General features: G+C 43.7%; 1 protein-coding gene across 1 annotated transcript; it reads right to left on the reverse strand.

Annotated features, from left to right (window-relative positions):
• Positions 1-222: 222 nt before the first annotated feature.
• On the reverse strand, positions 223-7,982 carry LOC124288675 (annexin B9-like). Its single transcript, XM_046725243.1, has 8 exons — positions 7,970-7,982; positions 7,654-7,772; positions 6,674-6,787; positions 6,259-6,347; positions 4,962-5,112; positions 3,946-4,123; positions 3,018-3,130; positions 223-1,123 (listed from the first exon to the last, which is right to left on the reverse strand). Exons 1-8 carry the CDS (start codon positions 7,980-7,982, stop codon positions 995-997), a joined length of 906 nt encoding a protein of 301 aa, XP_046581199.1. The 3' UTR covers positions 223-994.
• Positions 7,983-14,897: the final 6,915 nt, after the last annotated feature.

Consider the following 14,897-nt stretch of genomic DNA (forward strand, 5'->3'; position numbering starts at 1 on the left):
GTCGTCCATGAAGATTAGCCTTGTGTTCAGAGGAAGGTCACCGAAATGTGGTACAACAACCCTGTCGCGGATGCCAGTGTTGTACCGTTGTCCATTCCGATTTTGTCTCATCGTCTTAATATCACGATGTACCGTCATATGAGAGGCGCCCCCACACGATCACTGAGCTCTCGCCAAACGGTACTTGCTCCAAGATATTCCGTTTCGAATATGCAGTGTTTCTTCGGCACCAAACACGAGCTGGACCATCAGTCGTGAACTTTCGTCCGACCAATGGACCCTTCACCGTGACCTCAAATTCTAAATTCTATACCCGGGCGATTTTATGCCATTTCTGTTGGACCACGACGATGTGGCAGCCACTCTGACTTTAACATGACTTTGACGTGAAGGACCATAACCTCCAGAGAGGTTGCCACGCGTGTTCGACCTGAACGCTGACGTCATTACTTTGCTGATGTTTTCTGACCAATCGGTCATGGTCGATGTACCTATGATGCGAAGCAGGTGAAGAATTCAAATGTTCAAGATAACAAAATTGTGTCACCCGAACACAGCCAGCTGCTGTTCAAATTAAGGACACGTGGTTTTAAACCCCATTAACCGCTGCGAATGAAGCAAGTGAAACAGTACGTTAGTTTCTGAGTGAACATCGAGACAGAACATTTGGGGTGCTGCAAACAGACAATAGTCAACGTCAGGTAGATCAGTTTAACGTGGATCAGAGTGTGGTTGACTGTGTCAGTTTACCGTTTTCTTCCAGATCCTTCTGCAGCGAGGCCCGAAGGGATGACCCTGAAACCAGATTAATGTCTGATGTATCAGGACCAGAATTAGTTTTCAGGAATTGAAGTCCAGGGGAAATTCGGGTTGATCACCTGTTAAACGGTACGCCAATCAGTCAAAGTGGGTTTAGAGATGTGGATGCTATCCAAAGCCTATGAAACAGTCAGTCTTGAGAAGAAGACACACAGCAGCAGGACGGAGGAGCAGGTCAATACTGGGGGTCAATGAGGTTCACCAGCATCTTCTTGTAGTCTCCTCCACACTCGCTGGCCACGGCCTCGGACAGGGACGTCTCGTACATGTCCTGGTAGGCCTCCTTCACCTCCTCCAGGTCTACCTGCAGCACACACAAGGGAACACTTCACAGGAACTGACCCATATAAACATTGACTTATGGCAACGTTGAGGGTGCGCGAGTTAGTGCTGTCTGTCCTAGCAGTCAGTAGCAGTAAGCTAGTCACCACGGACGCGTTTGTTTGTTGCAACATGTTATATTTGGGATTAACTTTCTCAATAAAGTAAAGATTCTGGTGCTTTTCTAAGGCTGAATCCCATCCGGGATTCGAACCAACACTCCCAGCATCAGGTACCTAATCGCCAGCGATCCAACCCACTCAGCCACCGACGCTTCCATGGGAGCCGTGGCAATTTACACTTGTCAGATTGGGTTAGATGGCTGACTCTTGTGTTCTGGCGATTAAGTGACTGACTCTGAGAGCGTGGGTTCGAATTCCGGATAAGATCAAAGTAATGAAAGTACTAGATACTGAGAAAGTGTAATGACACATATAACATATGTTGCATTTGACCACTTTCTAAATGAGTACCTTTAAACTGTATGGATTATTTTACAAAAGTTAGTTCAGAACAGTTGACTGAAGTAAGTGGCTACATTTACACTAGTGAGTCTAAACGTTTGATGGGGAGTATATATAACGACGGTCAGTAAAGAATTGAGACTGTACCAGACAATCCTGTGATTTAAATGATGTGCATCGATCTACGCAATTGGGATATGATGGCATGTAACAACAAAGGCAGCCAGCATGACCACCCGATCCCGTTAGTCGCCTCTTATGACAAACATAAGTTGCTGAAAGCCAATTCTCACCCGGATCTTCACGAGTTCGGAGGCATATTTTTTTAATATACATAATCGAGTCTGAACCTGGAAGTCAGAGACTGAAACAACGACCCATGCTTGGTGAGCTTCATCTATGGCCATCTACAGATATTGTACTTTATCATAGGAGTTGGTAATATGGTGTGATCCTGTCAATAATGACATCCAACTTTCGTTAGTCTGTATTGTAAATTGTATATAGTCTTTGTCAGCATTATCCAAGGTGTATTAATGCGGGTGGGGAGTAAATCAAATGAGCACCACGCAAACTGGTGACTGATATTCTGAGCAGCGACCTGGGTACGCCATGACACACAGTCAACCTAATCACCGAGTCCGAGGGTCCGTAAGTCGCACCCTTCTATAAGCAAACAACACTAGTGCTTATTCTGATCTAGCATCCCAAAGCCGTTGTGTTCAGATATTGGAACAACATAGAACGTGCCAACATTCTCTCTCCGAACCCCCTCGTCAAGGTTTAGATCAGTAACTCCGGTACAATGTCCTCAAACAGACCTACATCCATCCCCGATCTCAGGAAGTAATTCCGCGAGTTAGTCTTGTATCTGGGTTCTTATGAGTTAGGTCACAAGTATAAATTACGATAAAACCGTCTACACGTTTACAAATAACCAGTGGATTATGTCGAGTCTACCCGTGAAGATCAGGGTTAGAATTGATCTTCGATAACCCATGCTTATCGTAAAAGCGACTTACGGGATCGGGTGGTCCGGCTCGCTGACTTGGTTGACACATGTCATCGTATCCCAGTGGCGTAGATTGATGCTCATGATGTTGATCACTGGATTGTCCGGTCCAGACTCGATTATTTTAGTCCGCCGCCAAGGCCCGCCATATAGCTGGAATATTGCTGAGTGCGGCGTTAAACAACCAACCAACCACTGACTGACTGACTGAGTTTGGTTTTACGCCGCTTTTAGCAATATTCCAGCAACATCACGGCGGGGGACACCAGAAATGGGCTTCACACATTGTACCCATGTGGGGATTCGAACCCGGGTCTTCGGCGTGAAGAGCCAACGCTTTGACCACTAGGCTACCCCACCGCCCACCAACCAACCAACCAATGTCAGGCCACCCTACGTACCTCACTTCTAGAGACGATCACTCGGATCAGGTCAGTGTCGCTTGTTCCAAGTCCGGACATTGCGTCGTGTGCTCTACGAGCGAAGTAGGCGGGTGTGTTCTTCGCAGCTTCGACTGTAAGCACAGTAGGACAATTAGAACACATTACAAACAGGTCAGCAGTTACGTAGTTTGGCCTTTAGCTTGATATATGGATCCCCTGAACTTTAGAGTCGTAATATCATAAGAACCAAATCAGAATCATTGCTATACCGCGATAGTAAAGATTGATTTGACAATTAGATAATCCTGGGGATTTTATATACATGTAGCTAAGTTTTATTCCCAAGATAAATGGAATTAGATCAGCTATATATCATTTGCCTGTAGTTGGGCCTAAGACTAGCCATGATTGAAATCGCCTACTGATTCAAGTCAATCTTTAAAATAATAATAACAAAAGTTTGGCCTTATCCAATGTTTATGGTGTATTGAAACACGGTTAAACTTCCTCCACTAATTTTCATGATATATTTTACAGTATGTTAACTGACTATAAACGTCCTTTTACGAGAGCTTCGCTAGACAATTGTTTTGACTAGTGTATCGTTCACTTGATTAAAAAACAACTCTATTTTCAAACTACTCCATCAGTTCCTGTTTTATCAGGCAGATGAACGAGCTTTGGATATTCTGAAATTATTTATTTTCAATGGGGTTTCACATTTACTAAATGATTATTTATAAATTCCATAGTGTCTGTAATACTGAGCTGTCAAGCTGGTCCTGGGTATAGTTTTACGCCGCTTTGGGTAATTTGTCACGATGAGAATCGAACTAGCAGTCGATATGATAAGCAAACACTTTAACTACACCACTGCACTTAATTTGGTCTCAATCCCAAAATACTTAAAACAAGGTTCCGACTGAGACACAGTGCAAGTGTTGACCTATAGACAGGAATCCGTTCTGTAGGTCCCCTCCACACTCGCTCCTGATAGCGTCCTCCATGCTGGAGCCGTGAAGATCCTCATACTTCTCAATAGTTGCCCGGATCTGGGCGGGGCTCCTCAGACACAACACAGCGTTAAACTCGGCCTCCTCAGTCCCCCAGCAGCCCTCGCCTGCCTGTAACAGATTGCAAGCAGGAGTCACACCGCCCTCTTCATCCCATGAGCTCATTCCACGCGTCATTTACTGTTTTACTACACCCCACTGGTTTATTCAGTAGATAAATAGATTGTGCTCCCGTCGATTATATCACAAAGAATACTTTCAGTAAACCGATTTCACTCCTAGATCCATACCCGTGGTTCTTGCGATCACAAATTACCTGCCCTTCTTTTGATTTGCTACTCTACTCAGGACCAATCAGAATGCTAGTTACAAACCAGGCTGAAAGTTTGGCTACATGAACGGAACGTTGCGGCCAGTCCCACTGATCACGACTGAGTTTTCGAGAAAATCAACTTTGAAAAACTAATTGAGAAGCAAAAGAAATCCTTAATAAACCTTGTGGTAGAAGTCATGTCTTCACGTCCATTGAAACTGGCGGTGGTTTTGGTTTCTAGGATGTACAAGTTAACCCCCCTCAGGGGACCAAGGTTGGTAAACCGTACATGAAGATCAAGAGAGGGTGATTTGCAGTCGCAAAAAACACGGCCCGGAATTGACTAGGGGTTATGGTAGGTATACAGGAATACGATTTCTGGAGATGTAGTGTAGTGGATGGCCGTAAAAGATCCCCAGTCTAGTCAGTACACTCACAGCTTGCCCTTAGCTCAGTGGCGGATCCGGGGGATGGGGGTCGGGGGTGGGTTTAAGGGGGTTCGAACCCCACCCCCCTTTTGAAAATGACTTAAGACCACATTGAAAAAAAGAAATTGCGTTGGCGGAGCCAAGGGGGATTCAGGGGGGTTTTAATAGCCACCAGATTGTCCCTACTCTCCAATTCCAAAATCCTTACATTATGCAACTTTTGAGCATCTTCCTCCGCCTTATCTTCGTCGACGTCGTCGTCCTCCTCCCTGCCCCCAGCACACAGTGACACAAACATCCTCTGGAAGTAGCCGCTGGTGTCGCCGCTCAGGTCGCTCTCCAGATCATTCCCGAACTCTGCGCAAAGACATGACCCGCTTTACATCTGTGGTAACTGGAAAGGCGTTTGAATTACATACGAAAAAAGATGCAGCTTAATACATCTTTTCCCCTAAATTCCCAAAGCGTTTCCACTAGAAATATGCATCATGAGCCATTTGGACGAAACTCAGGACTTGGAAACAGAATATTGGCATGCTTCTCCATGCGTACATCAATATAAGTGACACATCCTCCTAGACACATAACGGTGTACACAGTTCCAGTAACCCAATAGTAATGACTTCCGGCTTTGGAAAACACAGGCCAAATAACTCTGAGACAGACAGACTGACTGAGTATGATTTTACGCCGTTACGCAATATTCCAGCAATATCATGGTGGGGGACACCAGAAATGGGCTTCAAAATTGTACCCATGTAGGGAATCGAACCCGGGCCTTCGCCTTTAGGAGCGAACGCTTTAACCACTAGGCTACCCCACCGCCCCCTGAGACAGTTTTTCCTTGCAAATTCCACTCCCTCTTAAACACAGTGTTTGAGGATTGCCAGCATGTTCAGTGAAGAATATTGTTATTTCCTGTATTTCCCTAAGAATATAATGGTCGACCCGTTAGTACCCCATATACACCGAATTGTAATTACACATTGAACTGCTGCGTTAACTGACCATAAAAGTATAGGTTCCCACCTTACCGAACCATGCCATCATTGATGTAGGGGTACACATGTTGTGCAAATCCTTCAGTCGCCCAAACTCTGATGCATGGCCTTCACCATGTTGCGTACGCGACTTTGATTGTTCGTAGTATAAGCACTTAAGTCCCGCCAAAACAGCCATCCGAAATGAAGTTCAGCATGGGCGGAAGCTGTACTTAAATAGTCGTTCGGGGTAGAATTGATCTTCAGCAACACATGCTTATGGTAAGCGGCGACTAACAGGATCGGGTGGTCAGGCTCGCTGACTTGGTTGACATGTCATCGTATCCTAGTTCAATAGATCGATGCCCGCGATGTTAATCACTGGACTGTCAGATCCAGACTCGATTATTTACAGACCGACGTCATATAGTTGGAATATTGCTGCGTTTGGCTGTAAACGCCAAACATAAACATTCAGTTAACTCCCCTACCTCGAGAAACAAAAGTCGCCTGAGTAGATTTCCTTTTTTGTAAATCTCTTTTATTTCGTTTATTTCGTCATTGTCTCTTGTACACATGATTTCTACGATCGCTGTTTCGTCCGTCCCTGCACCCTGAAAATAGTAAAAACCATTAAACAAAAAAAAGTCATTGATTAAATGATGACAAAAACACCAGCTTGCGTCTGATGGGTGACAGAGGAGGAACAATCAACAAATGGAATCTTTGATTACTCATTCTACCACGACACTGATTGGTCAAAATAGCATTAAAAGGGCTCGGTTCAAAATCTAAATACGAGGCATCCAATCAATAGTTCTAAATAAATTTTCATTTAACATTATACTGTACGTTCATTTCACATTTCAGGTTTTTATTTGAAAAGACATAAAATTCATGATTAAAAAGACAAGTTTTAAGATTATAACGTGGCGCTCACTGCAATGGCGTTGTGTATCTCACGAGCGTCGTACACGCGCGGGTGCGTCATGGCAGCTACAACCACCTCCTCAAAGTCTCCGCCGAGTTCCGACTTCAGGTTGTCGATTAGATCCTGAAACATGGACGTGGACTGAAGGAAATGGGAATAGTCAGAAATAGTGAAGTGAACGCATCTCATGTATGGCCACAGCCACACACCTTAATCAATGGCTTGAATATACACTCCTACTTTGCTAAGGATCACAAAATTTCACAACTTTACTTAAACGTAGATTTATGATTTGAGATTGTATCCATTTAAAACTGGATAAATAATAATATGGAAACCCCTCTATAGGCAAACAGCAACCTTATGCACTTGATACATGAGTAACCATAAAAATGGTTTTCATGGCACAATCAACCATTTTGCAAATCATGGAACGAGTAATATAATAATAATCTTAATTTGCACTGAAAAGGCCACAGGCCTACAGTACATAAAGTTATGTTACATTTGAGAGGAATTTAGATCGGGTAATCATAGCAAAGTAAATGAACATTGAAATATTCTGTAGAAGAACTGGATTTTTACTACTTAACAGTAAGAAGAATTTTATCAGGTTTGGATGGACATAGTAATATCTTTTAATATATTTGGTTCGCAACCGGTCATAAAATGGACATTGTGAGGAAGGTGAGTGAGTGACTTAGTTATAAATACCGGTTACTTGTTCAGGCATCGCAGTCGACGACCACCACGGAGTGACCCATGGTGCAGACGTTTATCATCTCTGCCCGGTATCGTGTATCCAAGGATCATAATCAGTGCGAACATGGGATTCATCCAACGACTGGGCCTTACGGACGCCGTCTCATCTAAGCCGCACTGGTACGCTGTAGTTTTATAGGAAAGTAACCTATCCATACATTGTCTGGTCCCGGTTATTTACAGACCTCCGCCATTCAGCCAAGTGCAGCGTTAAACAACAAACCAACCTTTCCGTACGCCTGCTTGAATGCGGTGGCTACTTCCTGCCTCTGCTCATTGGACAGATTGGAGACGGTCACCAGGATCTGATCCTCATCCGTGCCTGTGTGAGACAGACAGACACATTACACCACACAAACCATCCTCATCCGTGCCTGTGTGCGACAGACAGACACATTACACAACACAAACCATGTCATGAACGAGGACGCTTACGTGGACGGAGGTCATACATCGCCGTGAAGATTTTTAAAGATAATTTAAAAAAAAATATTGCAAAAGTGTACCGATGATTGTGTCGTGTTTACATGACCCTGCACTTACCTAACCCCGTCATGGCGTTACGGAGGGTCTCAGCAACTGCACCTGCATTGAAGTCGCTAATTCCGCAAACTGTTCCCTAAAACATAATAAGTTTGTTACAAGGTAATTGGACTGAATGAATGTTGTTCGATGCCGCTGTCAGTAATCTTCCAGCAGCCTTACGGTGGCCTGTTGGTTTATCGGGGTATTAAACCACACACTGAAGGCATGAGCAACGGGAAACGTAACACGTCAAGCCTGCAAGACTATCTTTATCCAAGACACAATTATGGTATTGGAGACGTTTCGTGACCTGGGCCTAGATTTTCGAAGCTCTCTTACCGCTAAGATAGTAGTAAGTCTATGTTAATGTATGGCATTTACGACTATCTTAGCGCTAAGAGAGCTTCGAAAATCTAGGCCCTGAATCGTATATTGTGTGCATAACTACGGCCCAAACAAATTATATCAATTTTTCTCCACACACGCACGCATCAAAATGGAGGCATTACAGGTGTGGGGACATGGGGGGTTACCGTCGCGGTGGGGATTAGATCATTCACATAGCGACGGTAATTTCCTTATTTACTACTGCAGCTAGATTTCAACAGATCCTTCCATCAACATCACTCAAATTATGTGGAGAAAAGTATGGTGCTATTTAGATTAAATCAAAGTTGCAACCATACCCTCGTTGGAGTAAGAGTACTAAATCGGCGGAGATTCGAGGAATGAACGAGTAGTATAACTCTGTGTGTGTGTGTGTGTGTGTGTGTGTGTGTGTGTGTGTGTGTGTGTGTGTGTGTGTGTGTGTGTGTGTGTGTGTGTGTGTGTGTGTGTGTGTGTGTGTGTGTGTGTGTGTGTGTGTGTGTCATATAAGACAATGTTAACGTGGTGAGGTAGTATACCTGGTCATGTGTACGGCTCCAAGTCACCGTCGCGCAATATTTCGATGAAGCGAAAGACCTACATGTCCCCACACACTGACACGCACGCACGCACACACATAAATCCTCATTAATCTTTTTCTCCATCAAAAGGCAACGGAAGACATTTATTAAATGTTATCAAGATAGTCTACACGATGTACTCAAGATAAAGGGACTCTTTGCCAGTAAATATTGACCCCGCTCCGAGATCAGATTAAATCAGGCAGAATAGAAGATTAGCAGATTATCCCTGGTCTAATTAAATGTCTAGACTTGCTCCGTCCACTTTACCTGCATGAATCAATGTTGTTGTTTTCAATGAGATCTCTCGGGCTTGATGTGTGTAGCTGTAACACAGATTTATCCTACTTGTAGGCCCCATCGTAAGTCCATTAAATGCATTAATATAAAACATCGTTGCCTTGACCATCTATTTGCAGTATACCCAGCATGGCATTACTGACTGAGTTAGGTTTTACGCCGCTTTTAGCAATATTCCATCAACATCACGGCGGGGGACACCAAAAATGGGCTTCACACAGTGTACCCATGTGGGGAATCGAACCCGGGTCTTCGGCGTGACGAGCGAACGCTTTAACCACTAGGCTACCCCACCGCCCTCGCATGGCATTATAGTTTGTAGATATTTACACTGCTTTCTGAGCCATATGTTCCAGCAACAAGTAAGGGGAAATAAGGTTAACCTTAGTAAAGGTTGCTTCGCCCCTGTATTGTATATCAGAATAATTGTGTGAAAAGCTGAAGCAGATATGTCATTCTCTGACACATGTTATTTAACCACCCTTTTTGTCTCTTATACAGTAGGTTGGGTAGTCTGTCTCACAGTCCCTGAACCACATTATTTTCCCTACTAACAAGCCCTATCTGCAGTGCTAAAGCCCTAAATAAAACAAGTCTAGATTTCCTCAGGTTCTGAATCTCTGGTCTCCCTGGGGCTCCTTTTTAATTTAAATGGGCTTGTTTGTTACTATCAAAATTATATATATTCAGAGACTAAGCGTGAGTCTACTGAAAGGGTCGTGTACCGATCCGTCGAATTTCTGATTTCAGAGTAGTAAAATGCATTCGACGGATGAGCACTGTGATCTTAGCTATTAAACATTGGATCATACAAAAAAAAAGACGCAAGGGATGTTGGATGATTTTACTCACTTTATTTTTGTACTTTTGAACTTGTCTTTGCCTTTGAGAAATTGATGCATTAAATATATGTTCTGACTCTCTTTAGTTTTGTACTTTTGTAGGAGGAGGTCCAGAATGAAATGTCGTCTGCAAATTTAGCTGTAGAAATTTTGGTTGTTTTCTTTTTTAAAATTAAATAAAGTTGGGGACAACTCTCCGAGTATAATGGTGTTGGGACCTATGAATTTCGATAGTATATCTAAATCATGGATAGTGAGTTTAATGGGTGGTTTTCTGTATACATTTATAATGGTAATTTCTTTGTTATTAAGATTAGTTGTTATTGCCAGGACTTCGAAAGTGTGAAATGCTCCGCATTAAATGCGTATATATAATCTTTTATTCCTCCATAGTGAAGAGTACAGAAAGAGACAATATTTATGCACTTATTTCAGGATTTTCATGCGCATTTGAGCCAATATCACGTTTTCTTAATCAGTCAAATGCAAGAGTCACAATGAGTCACTGGAACACAGCTTTGTACATCATGGTGATGTATTTTATGCACAGAGTGGAAAACTCAATCAAGTCCTCTTTGATCAGAGGAAAGTCGGTTGTACACGACAACAAGCACTCTGTAAGTTCATTTGGGTTCATGTTGTGAAGTTTCACGCTGAATTCGATTGGCCCAACATTGATTAGGCCTGTCCACAGTTCGTCCCGAGTTGCATCTGTGTATCCACACACAACTACGGCGTGCGTGAGGGGGTCATCGTACATCATCCCACACCGATGACACAGCCCTGCTTCACATAGGTCTCTCACTGTAGCACAGGCTTTGATGACAAAGTTAGCTTGCCGTCTGAGTGATGCATCAAGCAATGACACCTTCCATGCAGGATGGACTTCAAGCTGGCGATGTATCCGCTGGAACTTGTGAAGATCAGAGTCATCTGCCAACCGACTGTTCCATTGTGCCACATGATACTCTCTGACTGAAGTCTTCACTATTCTCCTCCACTTCGAACGCCCTAGGAAGGACCCTGATTCTAGGAATTTTTCCAAGTGACAATAGAGTAGGTACTTCTTAAGCACCCTGACTACATCAGGCACATATCCAAACGATGACGATGAGACGTTGTGCAAGTAGCCCATCAACCGGGATATGAACAGCTTGTGAGGTAGATATCTGTGGTCCATATTCAAGAGACCACCCAGGAAACACAACTTCCGCTGGTCTATAACTGCCTCTAGAGGCAACACTCCAAGGAGTCCAAGACAACTATCAGTTCGAGTGGTACGAGGCAGGTCTTGGATTGATTTAATGACGTGTCTGTAAGATCTCTCCAGAATTAAGATCTCAACTTTGGAAAGGTTAGTCCACAGTTCCGACCCGTACAGGGCTTTGGGAAGAAACACACGGTTAACAACTGTCAGGCTGATGATTGGGTTTGTAAACCGTGGGTGAAACCCACAAGCTGTCAGTGATCTCACACCGGACCGCAAGGAAATGGCAGCTAGCGTCACATGCTCTATGCTTGACATGTTTCCTGACAAGACTATTCCAACATGGCGGATTGATTCCTTCCACGGGAGAGGTTGGTCATACAACCTGACTTCAACCTGCTCTAGCTGCTGAGATCTCGGCCGGTATGGAAAAGTGACAATTTCACTCTTGGAGGAGGACAGTACGTATCTCCAGTCGTTGCTGTATTCCTCCGAAATCCTCACCATCGCTCTAAGGGCAGAGAGCCTTGATGAAATGAGTGCTACATCATCTGCTTGAGTGGGAGAACACACGCTTAAGTCCATCACGACAGCACCAAGATTCGACTCAGAGAGTTTCTGGAGTAGGGAGTTTATGTACAGCAGGTACAACTTCCCTGACAGCACACCACCTTGTCTGATACCCTGCATCATGGGGATAGGCCTAGAACACATTGAGTCAAGGAAAACTCGACACATCATTCCCGTGTACATGTCGTCAAGAACAGTCCACAAGGAGCCTTTAACTCCACACTCGAATAACTTGTATTTGAGACCACTGTGCCATACTGTATCAAAGGCCTTTGATGTATCCAGGAACACAACATGGGTATCCTCCTTCCGCTCGTGGTAATGGCGTATCGTCTCTTGCAAGTTGAAGGATGTGTGAAGGGCAGATAACTGAGATTGGTATGCCATTTGTTGTGGGTGAGGGAAGGTATCAGATTGATTTAGTCCGTCCAGTCGAGACAGGAGCACCATCTCAAACACTTTGGACAACACAGGGGAGAGTGATATGCCACGGTAAGAGTTCGGGTCTTTCTTTGATTTATTCCCACCTTTGTACAGAGGCACCAGGATGCTCTCGCGCCAAGCTGTTGGGATATGTCCGGATTCAAGAATGACGTTGTAGAGGGTTGCCAAGTGAAACATCAAGGTTCTGCCACCATACTTTAGGTGCTCGTACACGATCTTGTCAGCACCACCAGCTTTATTGTTCTTCAGCTTGGCACAGCACTCAGTGACTTCCAACTCTCTGAATTTCATTGGCTGTGAATCACGTTCTTCCTTGCATCTAACACGGATCTCCTCAACTAGGGATTCTATCTGCTCACAGAAGGAAGAGTTGAAATTGTCTCGGTCTTTGGCAGCATATACATCCTGAAAATGGTTAGCCCAAGCATCAAATATAGCCTCTGGATCACTGTGCACAGCTCCTTGATACAATATCGGGGAAAGTGTTGACTTGTGTCCCCCTCTGATTGACCGCACACAATTCCAGAAGGTCCGGATATCAAGGTCATGGGATTCTTCGAGTTCTTGAAAAGTCTGTGAGATATGGTTATCACTTGCTTGCCTCATGTGCTTCCTGAAGTCAGATTTTGCTGCCTTGTATTCTCTGTAGGACGTGTGTGCAGGCCCACGAGGTTTGCCATCAGCAAGCCAAACACGACGCTTAGCAGTCATGTGATTATGATAATCATTCACAACTTTGTTCCAGTATGGTTTCAGGAATGACCTGAATGATTTCATTGGTAGTGTCTCCCTGCTGGCATGCAAAATAGTACATGTTATTGCTGAATAATATTCATCAATATCAGTCAAATCACAATCCTCTGTGGGAGGTTTAATACTCCACAGCAGATGGGAAACAGCAAAGGTATAATCCTTCAACATGTCCTGACTTCGCGCTTATTCCCATGAGACAATCCCTCGTCCCTCTCGCTTGAGTGTCGGTAGAGGTGATGGCAGGGACAAGGTGCAGATGACCGGGTTGTGGTCAGACACATTGAAAGGGGCATCGTCTAAGATACGGGCACATAAAACATCACTCAGGGTCGTCTCAGGCAACAAGATATGGTCAATCATAGTGCGTGGTCCATGCTGATAAGAGCAGAAGGTCCAAGTTGGACCTGAACAGAGATCCAGAGTGTTCACTGAAGTAAGGCCTGACCTTTGAATTGTCTCGTTCATTCTTCTTGATCGGACATCTTCTGTGAATCTGTAATGAGCACATTTGACTTTTGTATTTAGATCCCCCCTCTTAGCTAGTGTCACACAAACATGGTGTATCGATCGCGGGAAGCCATTACACACAATAACCGACAACTGTCTGTCTCATAGTCCCTGAACACCCCCCCCTTTCTCCAATGCTAAATGAAGCAAGTCTAACTTTTTTGAGTGGCATTTTAGAAGTTGGGACGTACAACATTGAACAAAGTTTATGGATAACAACTTCTTTAGTTTGTGAGTGCGACGTTTCGATACAGATTCTTGGACCGTTGTCAAGTAGGAAGGATTCCTGATTATTTATCCACGGTTCACAAATGCCCACCTCTGTCAAAACCACGAGTATGTGAAAACTAATATCTACATCTACAACCAGAACGGCAATATGTAAAACAGAGATTTTGTCTTACCGTCACAGGTTCCAGGTCATATTCGTATTCGTCCGACATCCTCAATCAGTCTGACAGTTCTGGCGTGTCACGTGACATTCGGCCAACTAATGAATGGCTTCGCTAAGGTAGTCAATCGTGAATTTCGTGCCAGGCGATGTTACTTCGCTGTAATCATAGTACCAACGGGATCCACCCGACAGATTCAAGACTCGGCGATAGAGCGAGTAATCTTGCTCTCGAAAGGAACATATTTTAGATAAACACATGTCATGGTTGATTGCTCTTACATATGAACCCATAGTACCTCTGTAGGTAAATGGAATGACCCATATGAAACGAAACAAAAAGAACATAGCCATAGTTTATATATTCTTATAACAAGCATAAATATATAATACATTTCTTCAGTACTTAAGTCACATACTCCTGACATTTCCTTAAATTCGTTTAATTCGAATCGGAAATTGAATTATTATTTTTTACCTCCCACCCCCCTTTTCTAAGAACATATTCCAAACAATCGGTATGCATAGTGGATGTGTTGAATTGTCTGCATAATAGTTTAATACGAATCGGAAATTGAATTATTTTCTTACCCCCCTTTTCTAAGAACATATTTTAAAAACGGTATGCAGATTAGACGTGCTGAATTATGTTTGACTATCACCTTGTATCTCGCGGGAACACCACACTGTGCCCCCTGCTTTGGTTTAGGTTACTGGTACAGTCAACCGTGGTGTACAGGCAGACAATAGGGCGATGAGTTATAGTCTGTTCTGAAATTACGTCAGAAGTTTATTACCATTTGAATAAACAGAAATTTAAAATTCACAGACCTACACAATTACACACAGCATCAATATATTCAAACAAAGTCTTTCTGCCTGCCAGTAGATTCTCCTTCTCCTGCTGAAGTTTGTCCTCAAGGTGTTGATACTTCCTTCTCTTGGGCGGTAATCTTCCTCCTGAAGTGATCTGCAGTAGAACAAT

Source organism: Haliotis rubra, unplaced genomic scaffold (assembly GCF_003918875.1).
Source record: "Haliotis rubra isolate DU_JTF1 unplaced genomic scaffold, ASM391887v1 Scf422, whole genome shotgun sequence".
Classification (NCBI taxonomy): Eukaryota; Metazoa; Mollusca; class Gastropoda; order Lepetellida; family Haliotidae; genus Haliotis; species Haliotis rubra.